The 16,365-nt window shown below is 44.1% G+C and overlaps 1 protein-coding gene across 2 annotated transcripts in view; it reads right to left on the reverse strand.

Annotated features, from left to right (window-relative positions):
- LOC138960346 (coiled-coil domain-containing protein 33-like) overlaps positions 1–16,365 on the reverse strand; it is a 57,738-nt gene that overhangs the window by 23,185 nt on the left and 18,188 nt on the right. For both annotated transcript variants that reach the window (XM_070332224.1, XM_070332223.1), the window contains exons 6-16: positions 12,656–12,853; positions 12,192–12,358; positions 11,250–11,383; positions 10,374–10,483; positions 9,831–9,932; positions 8,055–8,146; positions 7,463–7,577; positions 4,750–4,882; positions 4,139–4,272; positions 3,255–3,326; positions 1,965–2,300 (exon numbers count right to left, since the gene is read on the reverse strand). In XM_070332224.1, the coding sequence (XP_070188325.1) occupies positions 1,965–2,300; positions 3,255–3,326; positions 4,139–4,272; positions 4,750–4,882; positions 7,463–7,577; positions 8,055–8,146; positions 9,831–9,932; positions 10,374–10,483; positions 11,250–11,383; positions 12,192–12,358; positions 12,656–12,853 (1,593 nt within the window). The remainder of the gene's footprint in view (positions 1–1,964; positions 2,301–3,254; positions 3,327–4,138; positions 4,273–4,749; positions 4,883–7,462; positions 7,578–8,054; positions 8,147–9,830; positions 9,933–10,373; positions 10,484–11,249; positions 11,384–12,191; positions 12,359–12,655; positions 12,854–16,365) is intronic.

Genomic DNA, 16,365 nt, shown 5'->3' on the forward strand with positions numbered 1-16,365 from the left:
AGTGTCTCTTGACCAGTTTATATAATACTGCTGTACAGTGAAATTCGTTTCAAACATTCGTTTCGCTTCAAAGCAAAGACAAAAACAGCAACATATTAATCATGTATGTGCTAGATAATCAGACCAACTCAGCTGTTCACAACTTGATCCGATGCTTTACATCTTCATCAGACTGCACCTTGAAGTATTATGCAAACAGAAATCAAATCATGCTGACAACTCAATAACCAATTAGTCAACGAACTCAACCATTCGCCAAACAGTATGAAAACAAAGACACACACGCAGGTAGGCAGACAATAGGGCAGACGACATACACCTAGGCCTAGGTTAATAAGCTTGCACTCAGGCAGGGAAAACAGACGACATACACCTAGGCCTAGGTTAATAAGCTTGCACTCAGGCAGGGAAAACAGACGACATACACCTAGGCCTAGGTTAATAAGCTTGCACTCAGGCAGGGAAAACAGACGACATACACCTAGGCCTAGGTTAATAAGCTTGCACTCAGGCCGGGAAAACAGACGACATACACCTAGGCCTAGGTTAATAAGCTTGCACTCAGGCAGGGAAAACAGACGACATACACCTAGGCCTAGGTTAATAAGCTTGCACTCAGGCCGGGAAAACAGACGACATACAGCAGTCTGGAATGCAGGCAGGGAACCAAACTGGCGGCAGGCAGATATACAGGGAAGAAAACAGATAGACAGGGAAGGCAGGCAAGCAAACAACCAGGTAGGTAATAGGAAAACAGACATGGACGCAGTGAAACAGACAAACACTGAGACAGTTAGGCCACACAAAGCTGACCAACCGGAAACACACACACATACACACACACACCCACACATACACACACACACACACACAAATACACACACACAAACACACACACACACACACACACACACACACACACACACACACACACACTAAACCACCACCACCAAAACCGACCGTCGTCACCACTGCCGCCGTTATCCCCACCACCTCAACCCCTTCAATCATAAGTACCACCACCACCGCCACCACCACCAAACTACACACACATCTGTTCATACCAGCACCACAAAGAAACAAGGGAGCTCACCGAGAGGTTCTTCCACAGCGATCATCCCTCGCTACCACCCCTACTTCTACCATCAGACCGGCAGACTAATTGCCCCCCGGCCAATTGCCCGCTCCCCCTCCCCCGACAACTCCCCCCGGCCAATTGCCCCCCTATGACAATTGCCCCCCGGACGACTCCCTCCCCCCCCCCCTTCCCACCATGGGAGGACAATTTCCCCCCGAACCACTGCCCCCCGGATAACTGCCCACTTCCCTCTCTGACAACTGTCAACACACATCAAATCAAATATATATAAACAAGCTCACAAATAAGCGTGCGTGCGTACATACAAAAACATTTTCTTTGTGTGTGTGTGTGTGTGTGTGTGTGTGTGTGTGTGTGTGTGTGTGTGTGTGTGTAAGTGTGTGTGTGCATGCGTGCGTGCGTACATGCATGCGTGCGTGCGTGCGTGCGTGTGTGTGTGTGTGTGTGTGTGTGTATGTGTGTGTGTGTGTGAGTGCGGTTGTGTGTGTGAAAATCAAGGAGCATAATTCAGATAAACCAACATCAAAATACTGAACTTACCTCCAAATGCTGCAGAACAAGGACAACAACAAAACAAACAATACCACAACAACAAAAAACACTCAAAAACCCCCAAAGAAAACCTTCGCTTATTAAAAAAAAAAAAATCACAAAATCATGGGGAGCAATTGTCCCATGGGGCAATTGTCACGGGGGGGGGGGGGGGGGGGGGGGGGAGGCAATTGTCCAGGGGGCAGTTGTCGGGGGGCAGTTGTCGGGGGGCAGTTGTCCGGGGGGCAATTAGCCTAGAACCCATGATCACCACCACCACCAACCTACACACACACATATGATCACACCAGCACAATAAAACAAGGGAGCTCACCAGGAGGTTCTTCCACCGCGATCGGGTCTCCGACTGGTTGCCCTCCAGGTCTTCCAACATGGCTTCCGTGCTGATACGTGACGCCACTGAGCTCAAGTCTAGCTGCAGGTCATCCTCCTCCTCCTCCCCCTCTTCCTCCCCCCTCCCTCTCCCCCTCTCCCCTTGCCCCTCCTGCTGCTGCCCCTCATTGGGCAAGTCCCCCAGCCCGTACTGATAGGCAATGTCCTCGTCACCGAACGTGATGATGTCCGGGGCATGGTTAGCCCCATCCGTAGCGTGGAGGCGAACTGCTGGTAGGTTGTCCAGGTTACTCATGGCTACCATGCTTGTCGGTTGCTGTAAAAAAAATAAAAATAAAAAAATAAAAAAAGATAAGAAGAGAATGTTGAATTACAGTAGTGATCCCAAACCCGGCGCTCCCTGATCAAAAGGTTAATAAAGGGAAGGTTGCACGCACATTACATACGGCCTGCATGTTTTTCCCCCGCGTCGAGTTTTGGAGTAGAATTGCATAGCTGGATAGGGGAGCTAGACACCTACCCCGGGCCGAGTTTTGGAGTAGAATTGCATAGCTGGATAGGGGAGCTAGACACCTACCCCGGGCCGAGTTTTGGAGTAGAATTGCATAGCTGGATAGGGGAGCTAGACACCTACCCCGGGCCGAAATGAGACAAAAGACCTATATCATAGCGTGTGCCGGTTGGTTATAAATGTGTAAACCCCTGTACAGCCAACTGCTGGCACTCACAGAGTCATGTATCTAATCCTTCTTTGTGTACAGTCAACTGCTGGCACTCACAGTCATGTATCTAATCCTTCTTTGTGTACAGTCAACTGCTGGCACTCACAGTCATGTATCTAATCCTTCTTTGTGTACAGTCAACTTGCACTCACAGAGTCATGTATCTAATCCTTCTTTGTGTACAGTCAACTGGCACTCACAGATTCATGTATCTAATCCTTCTTTGTGTTTTATGTGCTTACATCTATTCTCCCATATTGAACAGAAAAAGACCCAGAACCCCCCCCCCCCCCCCACCCCCCTATTCCCCAAACTTCGTGCTTATTTGGCTAACACTATGTATACTAACATTCTTTCGGACCATTGACATAAGAAGAAAGTCGGTATAGTACGCATACAATCACGGGAAAGACTCCACCCATGATAGTTTATCGTACAAACAGCTACAGGTGCCTCTTCTTCTCAAGCTCTGCCCCCCCCCCCCCCCCGGAACATAGATATGAATACATAGTACTTAGCCTACTAAATTGCCAATAATGAGCACTTACATCAGTAGTGACCAGTTTAAGGACCATTCCCACGGTCGGCGTCGTATCTTCCAACGTGAATAGATCTGATCCCTGTCAGAAAAACATAAATAAACAATCCATGAGGAATTAGAATATCCTGTACAAATAAAAAGAACAACTAAACTTCACAACAAGAAGTACTCACTACATGCACTATCGATTTTAAGTGTCACTGACCATGATTGATTAAAGTGACATTTCTGCGTCATCCTTGAGTCTCTCTCTCTCTTTCTCTCTCTCTTTCCCTCTCTCTCCCCCCCCCCCCTCTCTCTCTCTCTCTCTGTCTGTCTGTATCTCTCTCTCTTTCTCTCTCTTTCCCTCTCTTTCCCTCTCTCTCACCCCCCCCTCTCTCTCTCTCCCTCTCTCTCTCTCTCTCTCCCTCTCTCTCTCTCCCTCTCTCTCTCCCTCTCTCTCTCCCTCTCTCTCTCTCTCTCCCCCTCTCTCTCTCTCTCTCCCTCTCTCTCTCTCTCTATCTCCCTCTCTCCCTCTCTCTCCCTCTCCTCCATCTACCCTTTCCCTTCCTATATGCCCGAGTAAGACACTGTCATGGCCAAACACCCTTTCTATATGCCCGAGTAAGACACTGTCATGGCCAAACACCCTTCCTATATGCCCGAGTAAGACACTGTCATGGCCAAACACCCTTCCTATATGCCCGAGTAAGACACTGTCATGGCCAAACACCCTTCCTATATGCCCGAGTAAGACACTGTCATGGCCAAACACCCTTCCTATATGCCCGAGTAAGACACTGTCATGGCCAAACACCAAAGATTACAACACTGATCAGTTCAGCTTCTGTTCTCGCCGGTCTTTAGTGCGTACACACGATCCAAACAACACAATGACATGTAGCACCTGACCTGGATGGGCACGCCTTCCACACGGAGTCCTTCCTTGGCGTTTTCCTTCATCAGACGAGTGTACATCCTCTGGTCAAGCAGCACGGCAGAAAATCCCACAGGTTTCCGAATCTTCCAGAACTCGTCCGTCATAGCTGTGTCAGAGAAAGGGTTTCGTAAAGGTCCCTGAACTGCTAGTAGTTTGTAAGACATGATTGTTATTCTCTTCCGAATACAGGCTAACAAAAACAGGCAGATCAGGCAGACTAAATGACACAAATTACAGTCTCCGTATGGCGTAAGACACAATCCATTATCAAAGTATTCTGAAAATCCTAATCAAATATAAACCATAGTCAGGAATATCAGAATCTTACGGTCTTTCCAAATGTTAGCCTCCAGTGAACACAAGCAAGAATGAACATGGAAGAAGAAGTACAGAAACAAAAATCAGTCGCTTTTTATTTTAGTCATTTGCAAGTAACATTTCTTTGGCAAGCAAAAAAAAAATCATTTGAATCGAGAGCAGGCGAAATGCGTGTTAACCATCGTGATCAACGCGACCAGTATTGCTTTAACGACACCAAAACAACATTAAATACATCTAATTATAAAAACCACACACAACTGACCTGAGTTGGACTCATAGTACTCGAGGATGAGGGCGGCAGACGGGGTGAACATGGTGGCCTTCTCACGCGTGTCGCAAAACAGGAACGGGTGATTCCACCTCGGCTGTTCTGCGGGCCGCCCGACCAGACTGATCTGCACGTGCAAATTACTATAATTAACAAGGAACTTAGTCGATAAATATCGACAGGGGGCGGACAAATGGTTTACATGTGAAATGTGTGTATATGGGTGTGGTTCTGAAACAAACAAACCATGTGAACCCCCCCATCCCACCGCTCGCGGGCTGAACGACTGACGTCACATGTCGCTTCGGTCTTTTCCTGAGAAGAACACCGCGATACACAATTCGATCGCGTAGCACTGCCAATGCACATTTTCGCAACGAAAACCGTGCTACTGTTTCTTGTGTGTTAAATCTGAAAGCAATATAAGTGAACGAACAATTGAAAACTGATATCACGTTACTAAACTCCCAAAAGTAATAAATTACTTCTGACTGCGGTACACAATACGGCAGTCACCTCTGCGAATGCTGTCGAAGAATCTAACCACAAGTAAACATTCTGGGAATCTACGCGCATCGGCCTTGACGCAAGTTCAATACTTAGCCAATGAGCGCGCCGCGGCGAAGTTGGCCGCTGTAAGTCTCGCAGCGCTGGCTGGCTGAGCGAGTTGCGTGTCCATCCTTTTTTGGTCCAAGCCGCACCGTGGACCAGATTAGTAGGTGCTTGATTTTGGTATTTTGATTTTACATAACATTAAACCTTTCTTGGGGTTCATGGTCATGGCAACAGCCATAATAATATTATATCATGTATAATATTACATTTCAGCATATTTGAATTACATGTCATCATACCAAACTGTCATACATTTTTATTCCTACATCATTCTGATTGATCACAACCAAACCTACTATCAGTGGACACATCCAAATGTAAGCGCCTGTTCTTGACAACTTTAATCGATCTAAAAATAGCAACTTGCTGGGCCCTCTGCCGCCAACAGACACAGTTTGGCCTGTAGGTAAAATGTACAATGTATTTTCTGATTTGTGCACAAAAGCTTTATTTCTTTTTTCTTTTTTTTAACATAACAATGTTTAATGTCACTGTATGTTTAAAAGACCATGGTCATATTTGTAAAAAAAATGTTAAATTAGAAAATAAATAACATTTTGGTTCATGATTTTTCCTACACCTGTGCTAAAAATAAGAAATAAAAATGTCGGGTATATAAGTCTCTCAAATACAGCTAGGTATGAATGGCTCGGTTTGAGTTTGTTGCAGTTGACCCTGCACAATGCGAAATATCATGTTTTTGTTGAACAATTTTGACGTCACCCCTCCCATAGGGTGACGTATTTCACAACTTCCTGTGTTACACAAACTCTGTGATGACCAATTTTGACGTCACCCCTCCCATAGGGTGACGGATTTCACAACTTTCTACAGATGAACGATGTTGCCTTCACCCCTCCCATAGGGTGACGGATGTCACAACTTCCTGTGTACACAAACTGATGACGTATTTCACAACAAAATGGCGCTGCCCATGGTCAACCTCTAAACTATCCGTATAGAATGGGGGCGTCCTCGCCCCCATAATAACATCACTGCACGTGCAAGTAACAATACATGATAATCTGCACGTGCAAATACTGATAAATGTAAGTAATCACTGAAAGTGCAAGTAACGATAAATGATACTGATCACTACACGCGCAAGTAATGATAAATGATGATAATTATTGCACGTGAAGTAAAAAGGAAAGCAAAGTATAGAAAAATAAAATACAATGAAAGTTTTTTGTAAATAATACTTGTTAACAGAGCCCGATAAAAAGTTGTCTGCAGGTCTCGGTGTTGGAACATTGGCGATCTCCCAATAGCGCAAGGACATGCATGGACAGAAACGGGGAGGAGCCAATCATATCGCGCACATATCTCAACCACGGATTCAAGGCGCAGGGATTTATTTATGCCGTGTGAGATGGAATTTGTTACACAATATATCACGCATTCACATCAGCCAGCAAACCTCAAGCCTATTAGGGCGAGCATTCACCTTTCACGGCCTATTATTCCAAGTCACACGGGTATTTGGTGGACATTTGTATCTATGCCTATACAATTTTGCCAGGAAAGACCCTTTTGTCAATCGTGGGATCTTTAACGTGCACACCCCAATGTAGTGTACACGAAGGGACCTCGGTTTTTCGTCTCATCCGAAAGACTAGCACTTGAACCCACCACCTACGTTAGGAAAGGGGGTAGAAAATTGTTAACGCCCTGACCCAGGGTCGAACTCGCAACCTCTCGCTTAACTTTTTTTTTAGGAAGAGCGCGCATGCAAACATTTTCAACGAGCAAAAAATAATCTGCTTTTGAGAGAAAATGAATAGTTGCCGAATTGTACTTCAAAAGATTATTTGCCAATTTGTTCTCCAAATGAATATATTTTGCCAATTCAAGTTGTTATCCAAATGAATGTATTTTGCCAATTAGTTATCCAAATGAATATATTTTGCCAATTTGTTATCCAAATGAATGTATTTTACCAATTAGTTATCCAAATGAATATATTTTGCCAATTTGTTATTCAAATGAATATATCTTGCCAATTTGTTATCCAAATGAATATGTTTTGCCAATTTGTTTCCACAGAGAATGGACACAACACTGACCACAAGAGAAGTCTCCGTTTCATTACCTGAGGGTAGCCGTGGTTACTTTGTTCGGCTACTTTAAATGACGACGGGTGGGGGTTGGGAAACGTCAAGCTGGTCATACCCAGACCTGCTGTCCGTGGCTGTAGGGTGTCACTCCTGAAAGAAAAAACTGTGTTGAAGGGTCCTTTTCATCAATGATGTCCCTAACTCTAAGAGATTTTTCTTTTGGGTGATGTATGAAGAGAGGTTTAATTTCTTTCGCTTTGTGAGAAATGGTACCTGTTTTGCTTGCAATGACGTTGGCAGTTATCTCCTTTACACATTTTTCGAATCATATTGTTAACCAATAGCTATAGAAGGCGTACAGGTGCCAAAACGAGCGCGTTTTCCTGTTAGGTAGTATGTGAAATGACACACACACACACACACACACACACACGCACACACACACACACACACACACACACACACATGTATACACACCAACACACACAGACACACAAACGCGTGCGCGCACACACATACACACACACTAACACTAACTCGAACGAACGAACAGACACACACGCACGCACGCACGCTCATACGCCGGCATACACTTACACACATACGCACACGCACGCACATACTGACCTGTAGTTGTGAAAGTCTGGCACTATTCTGGCAACAGCAGTAAGCGGGCCTGCCGGGTTAAGCAATGGTTTTTGGACGGCTCTGAGGTACGCCTATTCATTTCATCCGGAAGAGAACGTCAAAAGTCTAAAACATTTCATTTCAATGTTTACTTTGAGTCAAGTTTTGACTAATTGTTTTAACATAGACGGGGAATCAAGACGAGGGTCGTTGTGTGTGTGTGTGTGTGTGTGTGTGTGTGTGTGTGTGTGCGTGTGTGTGTGTGTATGTGTATGTACGTGTGTGTGTGTGTGTGTGTGTGTCTGTGTCTGTGTGCGTGTCTGTGTGTCTGTGTCTGTGTGTGTGTCTGTGTCTGTGTGTATGTGTAGAGCGATTCAGAGAAAACTACTGGACCGATCTTCATGAAACTTAACATGCGAGTTCCTGGGTATGATATCCTAAGATATTTTTTTCATTTGTTGCGATAAATGTCTTTGATGACGTCATATCCGGCTTTTAGTCTTCTTCTTCTTCGTCGTTCACTATCCGGCTTTTAGTGATAGTTGAGGCGAAACTGTCACGCCCTAATTTTTCCACTAAACTGATTGAAATTTTGGTCAAGTAATCGTTGACTCAGTCCGGACTTTGGGATTGCATTTCAGCTCGGAAGCTTTAGAATTAATCAATTAGTTTCCTCATTAAATGTGTCATTAAAAACGAATTTTCCCTTACAGATTATAAAACATTATTGCATTGCATTTCTCACCTTCTCCTGAATTCAAAAATATATAGATATGTTATGTTTACTCTAAAAACGCGCTTAGAATTAAAGAAAAAAGGTTGACTTTGATGTTCGCATACTTCGCGAAGCTGAGCGTGACCCGTCTTGCCTCTCGGTCTTCGGGTATTGTTAGCCGACACTATCTGAATGTAGTCTTGCCGATGACTGGTTGTTGGAGTTGATCTTTTATAGTTTTAGGTTGATACCTACAGATTGATTAAATGTGTTTATATCGCTTCACGCGACTTGTTTTTTTACTTCATTTTCATTTTCATTTTCATTTTCATTACTTTACTGTCCCATCGCTGGGAAATTCGGGTCGCTTCCTCCCAGTGGAAAGCTAGCAGCAACGGAGTCGCGCTACCCAGGTGTCTGCGTGTTTAGGTGTATTCAGCCACCTGCACTTATGGCAGAATGACCAAGGTCTTTTACGTGCCATTGTGATGACACGGGGGTGGGACATGGCTTCCGTCTCTGGGTCTGCACATAAAGTTGACCCGTGTCCGTCCCGGCCCGGATTCGAACCAGCGACCTTTCGATCACAAGTCCAGTGCTCTACCACTGAGCTACCGATTTAAATCAAAACTAATGCAAATGCTCAGCTACGGAACGCTTGAATAAAAAGTTATTTTTTAGTTGCTCATCTAAGTAGGCTGCAGAAAAGGAACTTATGTCGAGTCTGGAACAGACTTCCAAGGGTCTCTGCATCTAAACACTTAATCAATTACAGGTCATTGGGGTTGCTTTTCATAAAGTTGACCACAAACTGCATTTTCCAACGTAAACTGGTAAATAAAACATGGTTTGGAGTCATCGTTTTATACAGTTAGTCAAGAGATTATTGTTTTAACACAATGCGGTCAATAAAACTAAGGGCAGAAGAATGAGTTTAACCCCTAAGGTTGAACATGCCTACTCTTGCAGTTGAAGTATGGTTGGTAGCCCTCGATACACGAAGCCACGATCATGTTAACGTAATTGGTAAATAAAATGAAAAGCAAAAGAAAGATTGCTACCTCCAAGGCTAAATAGTTTGGGCTGCCAGGGTCCTTGGGCAGCGTGCTCTGGCGTCGTGTGATGGACACGTAGGTCTTCACGCCGCGTGTGTTCTTCGCGGGCTGCACGTGTATGGAACAGGTGATGATGTACATTGGTACAAACACTAGTGTGATCATTTTAGTCTGAACAACAGGAAATTATATTAACATGAGTCAAATTAGATAGATGAATACAGACAGACGAGCCTTCAAAATAACGCTAGACTAAGGAAAAATAACGACTGAAATAATCAAAGAAATGAAATAATAATTAAACAAATAAGTAAATCAATTAACTAATCGATCGATCAATCAATCAATCAACCAACCAACCAACCAACCAACCAAGCAATCAAGCAATGCATCAATCAAGCAATCAATCATTAATCAATCAATCAACTGATCGATCAAGCAGTCAATCGATCCAGTAATGTATAGGGACCGTGTGAATCTCACACACAAAAACACACACACAAACTTCTCCATGACAGAAGTGCAAAGATAAAAAGCAGCGGTACTCACCAAGACCATCTCCATGTGATACTGGTGAAAGGGTTTGAGACTAGACACTGGGATGTGATATTTGACTAGTCCTTGCTTGGACACTGCGTCCCCCACGCTTAGCACCAAGGCTAGAATGTAATGAAACGGACACGGACGCATGAAACAACAACAAAATAACAACAAAAACATCAACGACGACGACAACAACAACAGCAGCAACAACCGTCAACAGCAACAGCAATAATAACAACAACGGATGTAAATAGTCACTCTTATTTGCTTGCAACATGCAGGGATGAACATTTCTTAGACATAATCGGTAACCATGCAGTCTGGAGTTGGTTGTATGGCATGATTCAGTGCTGAGACCACAACGATCGCGACTGCTATTATTTTAGAGCTGAGGATAGTTTTAGACTATAAAGAGTAAACAAACTAAATCGAGCATTTTAGCCTATTCCTGATATCCATAAAGGGAATGGCCATGACTGAGTAGTTGTAGAGACTTTGCATTGAGAACCACACCTAGCTCATCAGGCAAAACAAAATATCTCAGGACCACAGCTGGGCATCTTTGGAACAGCACATTTCTGGACATGAATTGAAAAATGTGGTTTGGGTGACAGATAACACTTTTAAATCATCCATTGTCCAAGTGGCCTATCCTTGAACAGGTAAAAAGGACATGGTATAATCAACGACTCAGGATAGAAAAGAATGTTTTGCTTGTACCCAGGACATGGTATAATCAACGACTCTGGATAGAAAATAATATTTTGCTTGTACCCAGGACATGGTATAATCAACGACTCTGGATAGAAAATAATATTTTGCTTGTACCCAGGACATGGTATGATCAACGACTCTGGATAGAAAAGAATGTTTTGCTTGTACCTTCGTTTTCAGCTTTAGCGTCGTCTATCTCCAAAGAGACGAGCTCCTCCCAGGAGGGAACGTGTGTGGGTCGTACTGACGCGTGGGTCTTGGCGCGTGCCTTGGCCCCAACGTCGTCATCATGCCGTGTTTTTCTGTGCGGATAAAATGTGTAATAATAATAATAATAGTAATCATAATCATCTTCATCAATCACTTTTCTATAGCGCAAGTCCCGATAACAGCTCCACTCGCTTTACAATTCAAATGCAAGAAACATTTTTTTTTAAATGTTTTAAATGCGACCTAAACTAACAGAGCAATACGACTAAGCACAGTCATCAACAGAAGAAGTTTGTTCCTTTACTGTTCATCATGCACAACGTTTCATGTTCAAGCAATTATGAAATACTTGATTTATCAATCTATCAATCCTTTGATTTCATTGGTAAACGCATCCACATCAGGGGCGGAGCAGTTAAGCCAGAGGGGGGGGGGGGGGTTACAACCTGGGGTCCAGGGGTAGACCGCCTATGGGGTACATGGGAAGCCCCCCAGAAGCTGCAGAGTTTGAGCTATTTTATGAACAATTTAGGGCTTATCCTTGATTTTAAACATGATCAACTGGTGTCAGCAGCCACTCATTATTTCTCTTAAAGTTAGTATTAATTTTTTTTTGAAAGCCGGGGGAGGGGGGGGGGGTTCCGGAACCCCTGTAACCCCCCCCCCTAATCCGCCCCTGCACATATCTAGTGTGTCCTACTGGTCTTTCAGATTGTTTCATTCAATGCTGACTGATTCAGTGATTACCTGCCTCGTTGTTTGCCTGTCTGAATCCATCCAACCATCCAACCATCCAACCATCCATCAATTCAAATGAATCAAAAACACAATTTACAAGGGCAACGAAGTACAAACCCACGTTGAGTCAAACTATGTGCAGGGAAGCAAAGACAGACTTACAAGGTGACGTAAGGAAGAGGCACGTGACCATCACGTGGTGTAGGGAGAGAACTTGCGCCATGAACAATGACGTCAATCTGTTCGTTGCCCTTTCTGGCTGTGTGACGCCATGAGGGGTTAGCACTATACGTGCTCTGGTTTAATTCAGGCAGCGGAGAGTCTGTTAGCTGCAAAGGAAAGCACACGTTCCGATAGTGATACATTCCATAAATTCTTAATATCTGTGAGAACAGCCAATACGTACACGCCGAACGTCTCTCTGTGTACCACAAACAACCGGAACATCGTATCATAGACTCTGTAAGTTCAACTCGTTCTACTTGTTCTCGCTCAACAGTCGCTTTAAGTGATAAGAAAAGCACCATTCGACTTAGAATATTTCAACAGGTATTCTTTTTCCTCTTTGAGATTTTGATTATTAAACAAACAAACAAATAAGGAACACTCCGAATAGTCCGACTCACCCGTTTGCCGTCGGTCAAAGGTGGCGGGGAGGGTGACTTGGGGAGGTTGAGAGACACGGTGTCCCCCCACAGACTGCTGGGGCTGCCATGGCGGGGCGGGGGAGGGACGGGGGTGCGGATGACGGGAGGATGACGTCGGGGTGGGGGCGTGTAGTCGTCGTACACTTCCGCCCTCTTCTTTCTGTTCTCTAAGTCGTTCTGAAACATCAACAACAAGGTGTACGCGAAGTACGGCTATAACACAGGGTTGTAACACAGGGCTATAACACAGGGTTGTAACACAGGGCTATAACACAGGGTTGTAACACAGGGCTATAACACAGGGTTGTAACACAGGGCTATAACACAGGGCTATAACACAGGGTTGTAACACTGGTTTGGAGATACATAGAAATCCAAACTTGACTAAATGTAAAAAGGGCATGGGGTTTTACAATGTCTTTCCACAACCTGTAAATCTGAAGGCTCAGAGGAGGTCCTGAAAAAAGTCAACTGACATGCTGGAGAGAGAGAGAGAGAGAGAGAGAGAGAGAGGAGGGCCCCAAAGGGGGGGTATCATCACGATCACGGGAAGGGAAATTTTAGCTTTCACGATCACAGTTACCTTGATTTTTGTTTTCACAATCACGAACACCAGTGGCAAATCACGGTCACGGTAAAAGTTGCAGGTACAGAAAGCACGTGTCAAAGTAAACACAACCACACAGTTATTCGCTCCTCTGGATTCAACACAAAGTGACAACTGTTGCACTTTTTTATTATTTTTTTGGAATTCTCTTTCATTCACACATAGAAATACATATCATGATTTGTAATCAGTAACAAGAATGTTGTTTTCGTTGTTTTCGTTGTTTTTTCTCTCGCTCTCTGAGTCTCTCTCTCTCTCATACAGACACTTACAGGAATATACACTCCAGGGGCGGAGCAGTTAAGCCAAAGGGGGGGGGGGGGTGTTACAACCTGGGGTCCAGGGGTAGACCTTGTGGGGTACATGGGCAAGGCCCCGTTGGGGGGTCTGGGGGGCTTAGCCCCCCAGAAGATGAAGAGTTTTAGCTATTTTATGAACAATTTATGGCTTATCCTTGATTTTAAACATGATCAACTGGTGTCAGCAGCCACTCATTATTTCTTTTAAAGTTATTATTAATTTTGTTTTGACAGCCGGGGGGGGGGGGCCCGGAACCCCTGTAACCCCCCCCCCTATCCCGCCACTGCACTCATACACATTCAACTCCCACACCCTCACTCACACACATGAATATATATACTTGCACAATTTCACATTTCCAGAGCTAAATCTTTTAAACCCATTTTCTCAAAAACTATTGGGTGGATTGAAATTAAAGTACATGTATGTGTGATGGTAGAGTCTATAATAACAAAATCCCCAACGAACATGACTTTGATCGACTTTGACATGAGGACTGATCAAGTGACCCAAACTGGCACGTCTCCCCGCCATAGTTCCTGAATTTAACCCATTGTTGATAAGTTTACAGGCGCTAAAATAAATCCAAGCCTAATGCAAAGAAGCGACAATTAGAATCTATGCCAAGCGTGTCCACGTTGCTGGGATGAAAAACACATTTCTAGTTTCGGTTTTGGCTACACGCAGGTTCGATCAGACTCGAGCCAGTCGAGGTTACACTGAGCGAGTGACAGCCGGACGTGGCAATGTCGACAATGTCAATGATCTCAATCAAACTCAAAGATCTTGAACAAATTTCAAGATCTTTGCCTACATTCAGAACGGTCATAGAGCAACATAGATAGGGCCGGACTAGGGGGGGGGGGGGGAGCGGGGGGGGGGGGGGGGGTTACAGGGGTTGCGCACCCCCCCCCCTGGCTTTAGCATACTACCTCCCAAACGCTTTTTTTGTTTTTTGTGGGGGAGGGAGGGGGTGGTGGGGTTGCATCTGGATCATCATGAAATCCGAGGAGAAATCGCACCTCTCACCCCCTTTCGAAAGACTTTTCTTCAACGATTTTTGTGATGAAAGGTATGAGTCCTTACAATCTCAATTCTTCTTCATTGCCTATACAGCTTGCTGTCGAATTTACCTTTTTCGTTCAAGGAGAGGCTTCCTTTCCCTCCAGAAACATCAAAAAACGTTCAGCTTCACCCCCACCAAGGGCCCCCTGGACCGCCATCTGTAACCCCCCCCCCCCCCCCCCCCCCCCCCCCCCTAGTCCTTACCTAGTCCGGCCCTGAATAGATCAACATACCTTGAAATTTCGTCTTCGGAAAGACAGACCCGTAGCCTGACCTTTTCATCAAGGAAGGCATTCTCGCCGCCTTCTTTGGTCTGGTTTGAATCCACAAAATATAACAGAGGTTCGATGACAGTACCGCTGCATGCCATTATTGATCTTCGAATTCGAATTTGACTGAATGCACTCAAAAGGCTTTAGCACGAAGCCCTTCCATTGGATGAAGTTTGGCAGACTTTTGCAATTCGCCTTCTGATTGGATCTCTTTTTATATTTAGTCAAGTTTTGACTAAATATTTTAACATCGAGGGGGAATCGAAACGAGGGTCGTGGTGTATGTGCGTGTGTGTGTGTGTGTGTGTGTGTGTGTCTGTGTGTGTGGGTGTGTGTAGAGCGATTCAGACTAAACTACTGGACCGATCTTTATGAAATTTGACATGAGAGTTCCTGGGTATGAAATCCCCGAACGTTTTTTTCATTTTTTTTGATAAATGTCTTTGATGACGTCATATCCGGCTTTTCGTGAAAGTTGAGGCGGCACTGTCACGCCCTCATTTTTCAACCAAATTGGTTGAAATTTTGGTCAAGTAATCTTCGACGAAGCCCGGACTTTGGTATTGCATTTCAGCTTGGTGGCTTAAAAATTGATTAATGAATTTGGTCATTAAAAATCTGAAAATTGTAAAAAAAAAATAAAAATTTATAAAACGATCCAAATTTACGTTTATCTTATTTTCCATCATTTGCTGATTCCAAAAACATATAAATATGTTATATTCGGATTAAAAACAAGCTCTGAAAATTAAATATACAAATATTATTATCAAAATTAAATTGTCGAAATCAATTTAACAACACTTTCATCTTATTCCTTGTCGGTTCCTGATTCCAAAAACATATAGATATGATATGTTTGGATTAAAAACACGCTCAGAAAGTTAAAACAAAGAGAGGTACAGAAAAGCGTGCTATCCTTCTTAGCGCAACTACTACCCCGCTCTTCTTGTCAATTTCACTGCCTTTGCCATGAGCGGTGGACTGACGATGCTACGAGTATACGGTCTTGCTGAAAAATGGCATTGCGTTCAGTTTCATTCTGTGAGTTCGACAGCTACTTGACTAAATATTGTATTTTCGCCTTACGCGACTTGTTTTGTGTGTGATTAGTTCTCTTAAAGGGAAGCAATCGCTGTCAAAATCATATTTCTGAATGTGTTGTTGCTTTCCTTCAATCAGAATTGGCTCCTTGACGAATAGAGGATCATAGAGTGATACAGCTGTGAAAAATGTACGTTGAAAATAAAATGCTTTGCAATAACGCCCATCACGATCACGAAAACAAATGACGATCACGATCACGAGACTTGATTTTTTTTGTCATCACGGATCACGGGCAAAGTCCCATCACGATCACAGGAATGGAAATTTCGGCAATCACGGTCACAGAAAGGTCAAAAACGCCAATCACGATCACGATTTTAAACCCTTTGGGGCCCTCA

The sequence above is a fragment of the Littorina saxatilis genome, linkage group LG2 (genome assembly GCF_037325665.1).
Source record: "Littorina saxatilis isolate snail1 linkage group LG2, US_GU_Lsax_2.0, whole genome shotgun sequence".
Lineage (NCBI taxonomy): Eukaryota > Metazoa > Mollusca > Gastropoda > Littorinimorpha > Littorinidae > Littorina > Littorina saxatilis.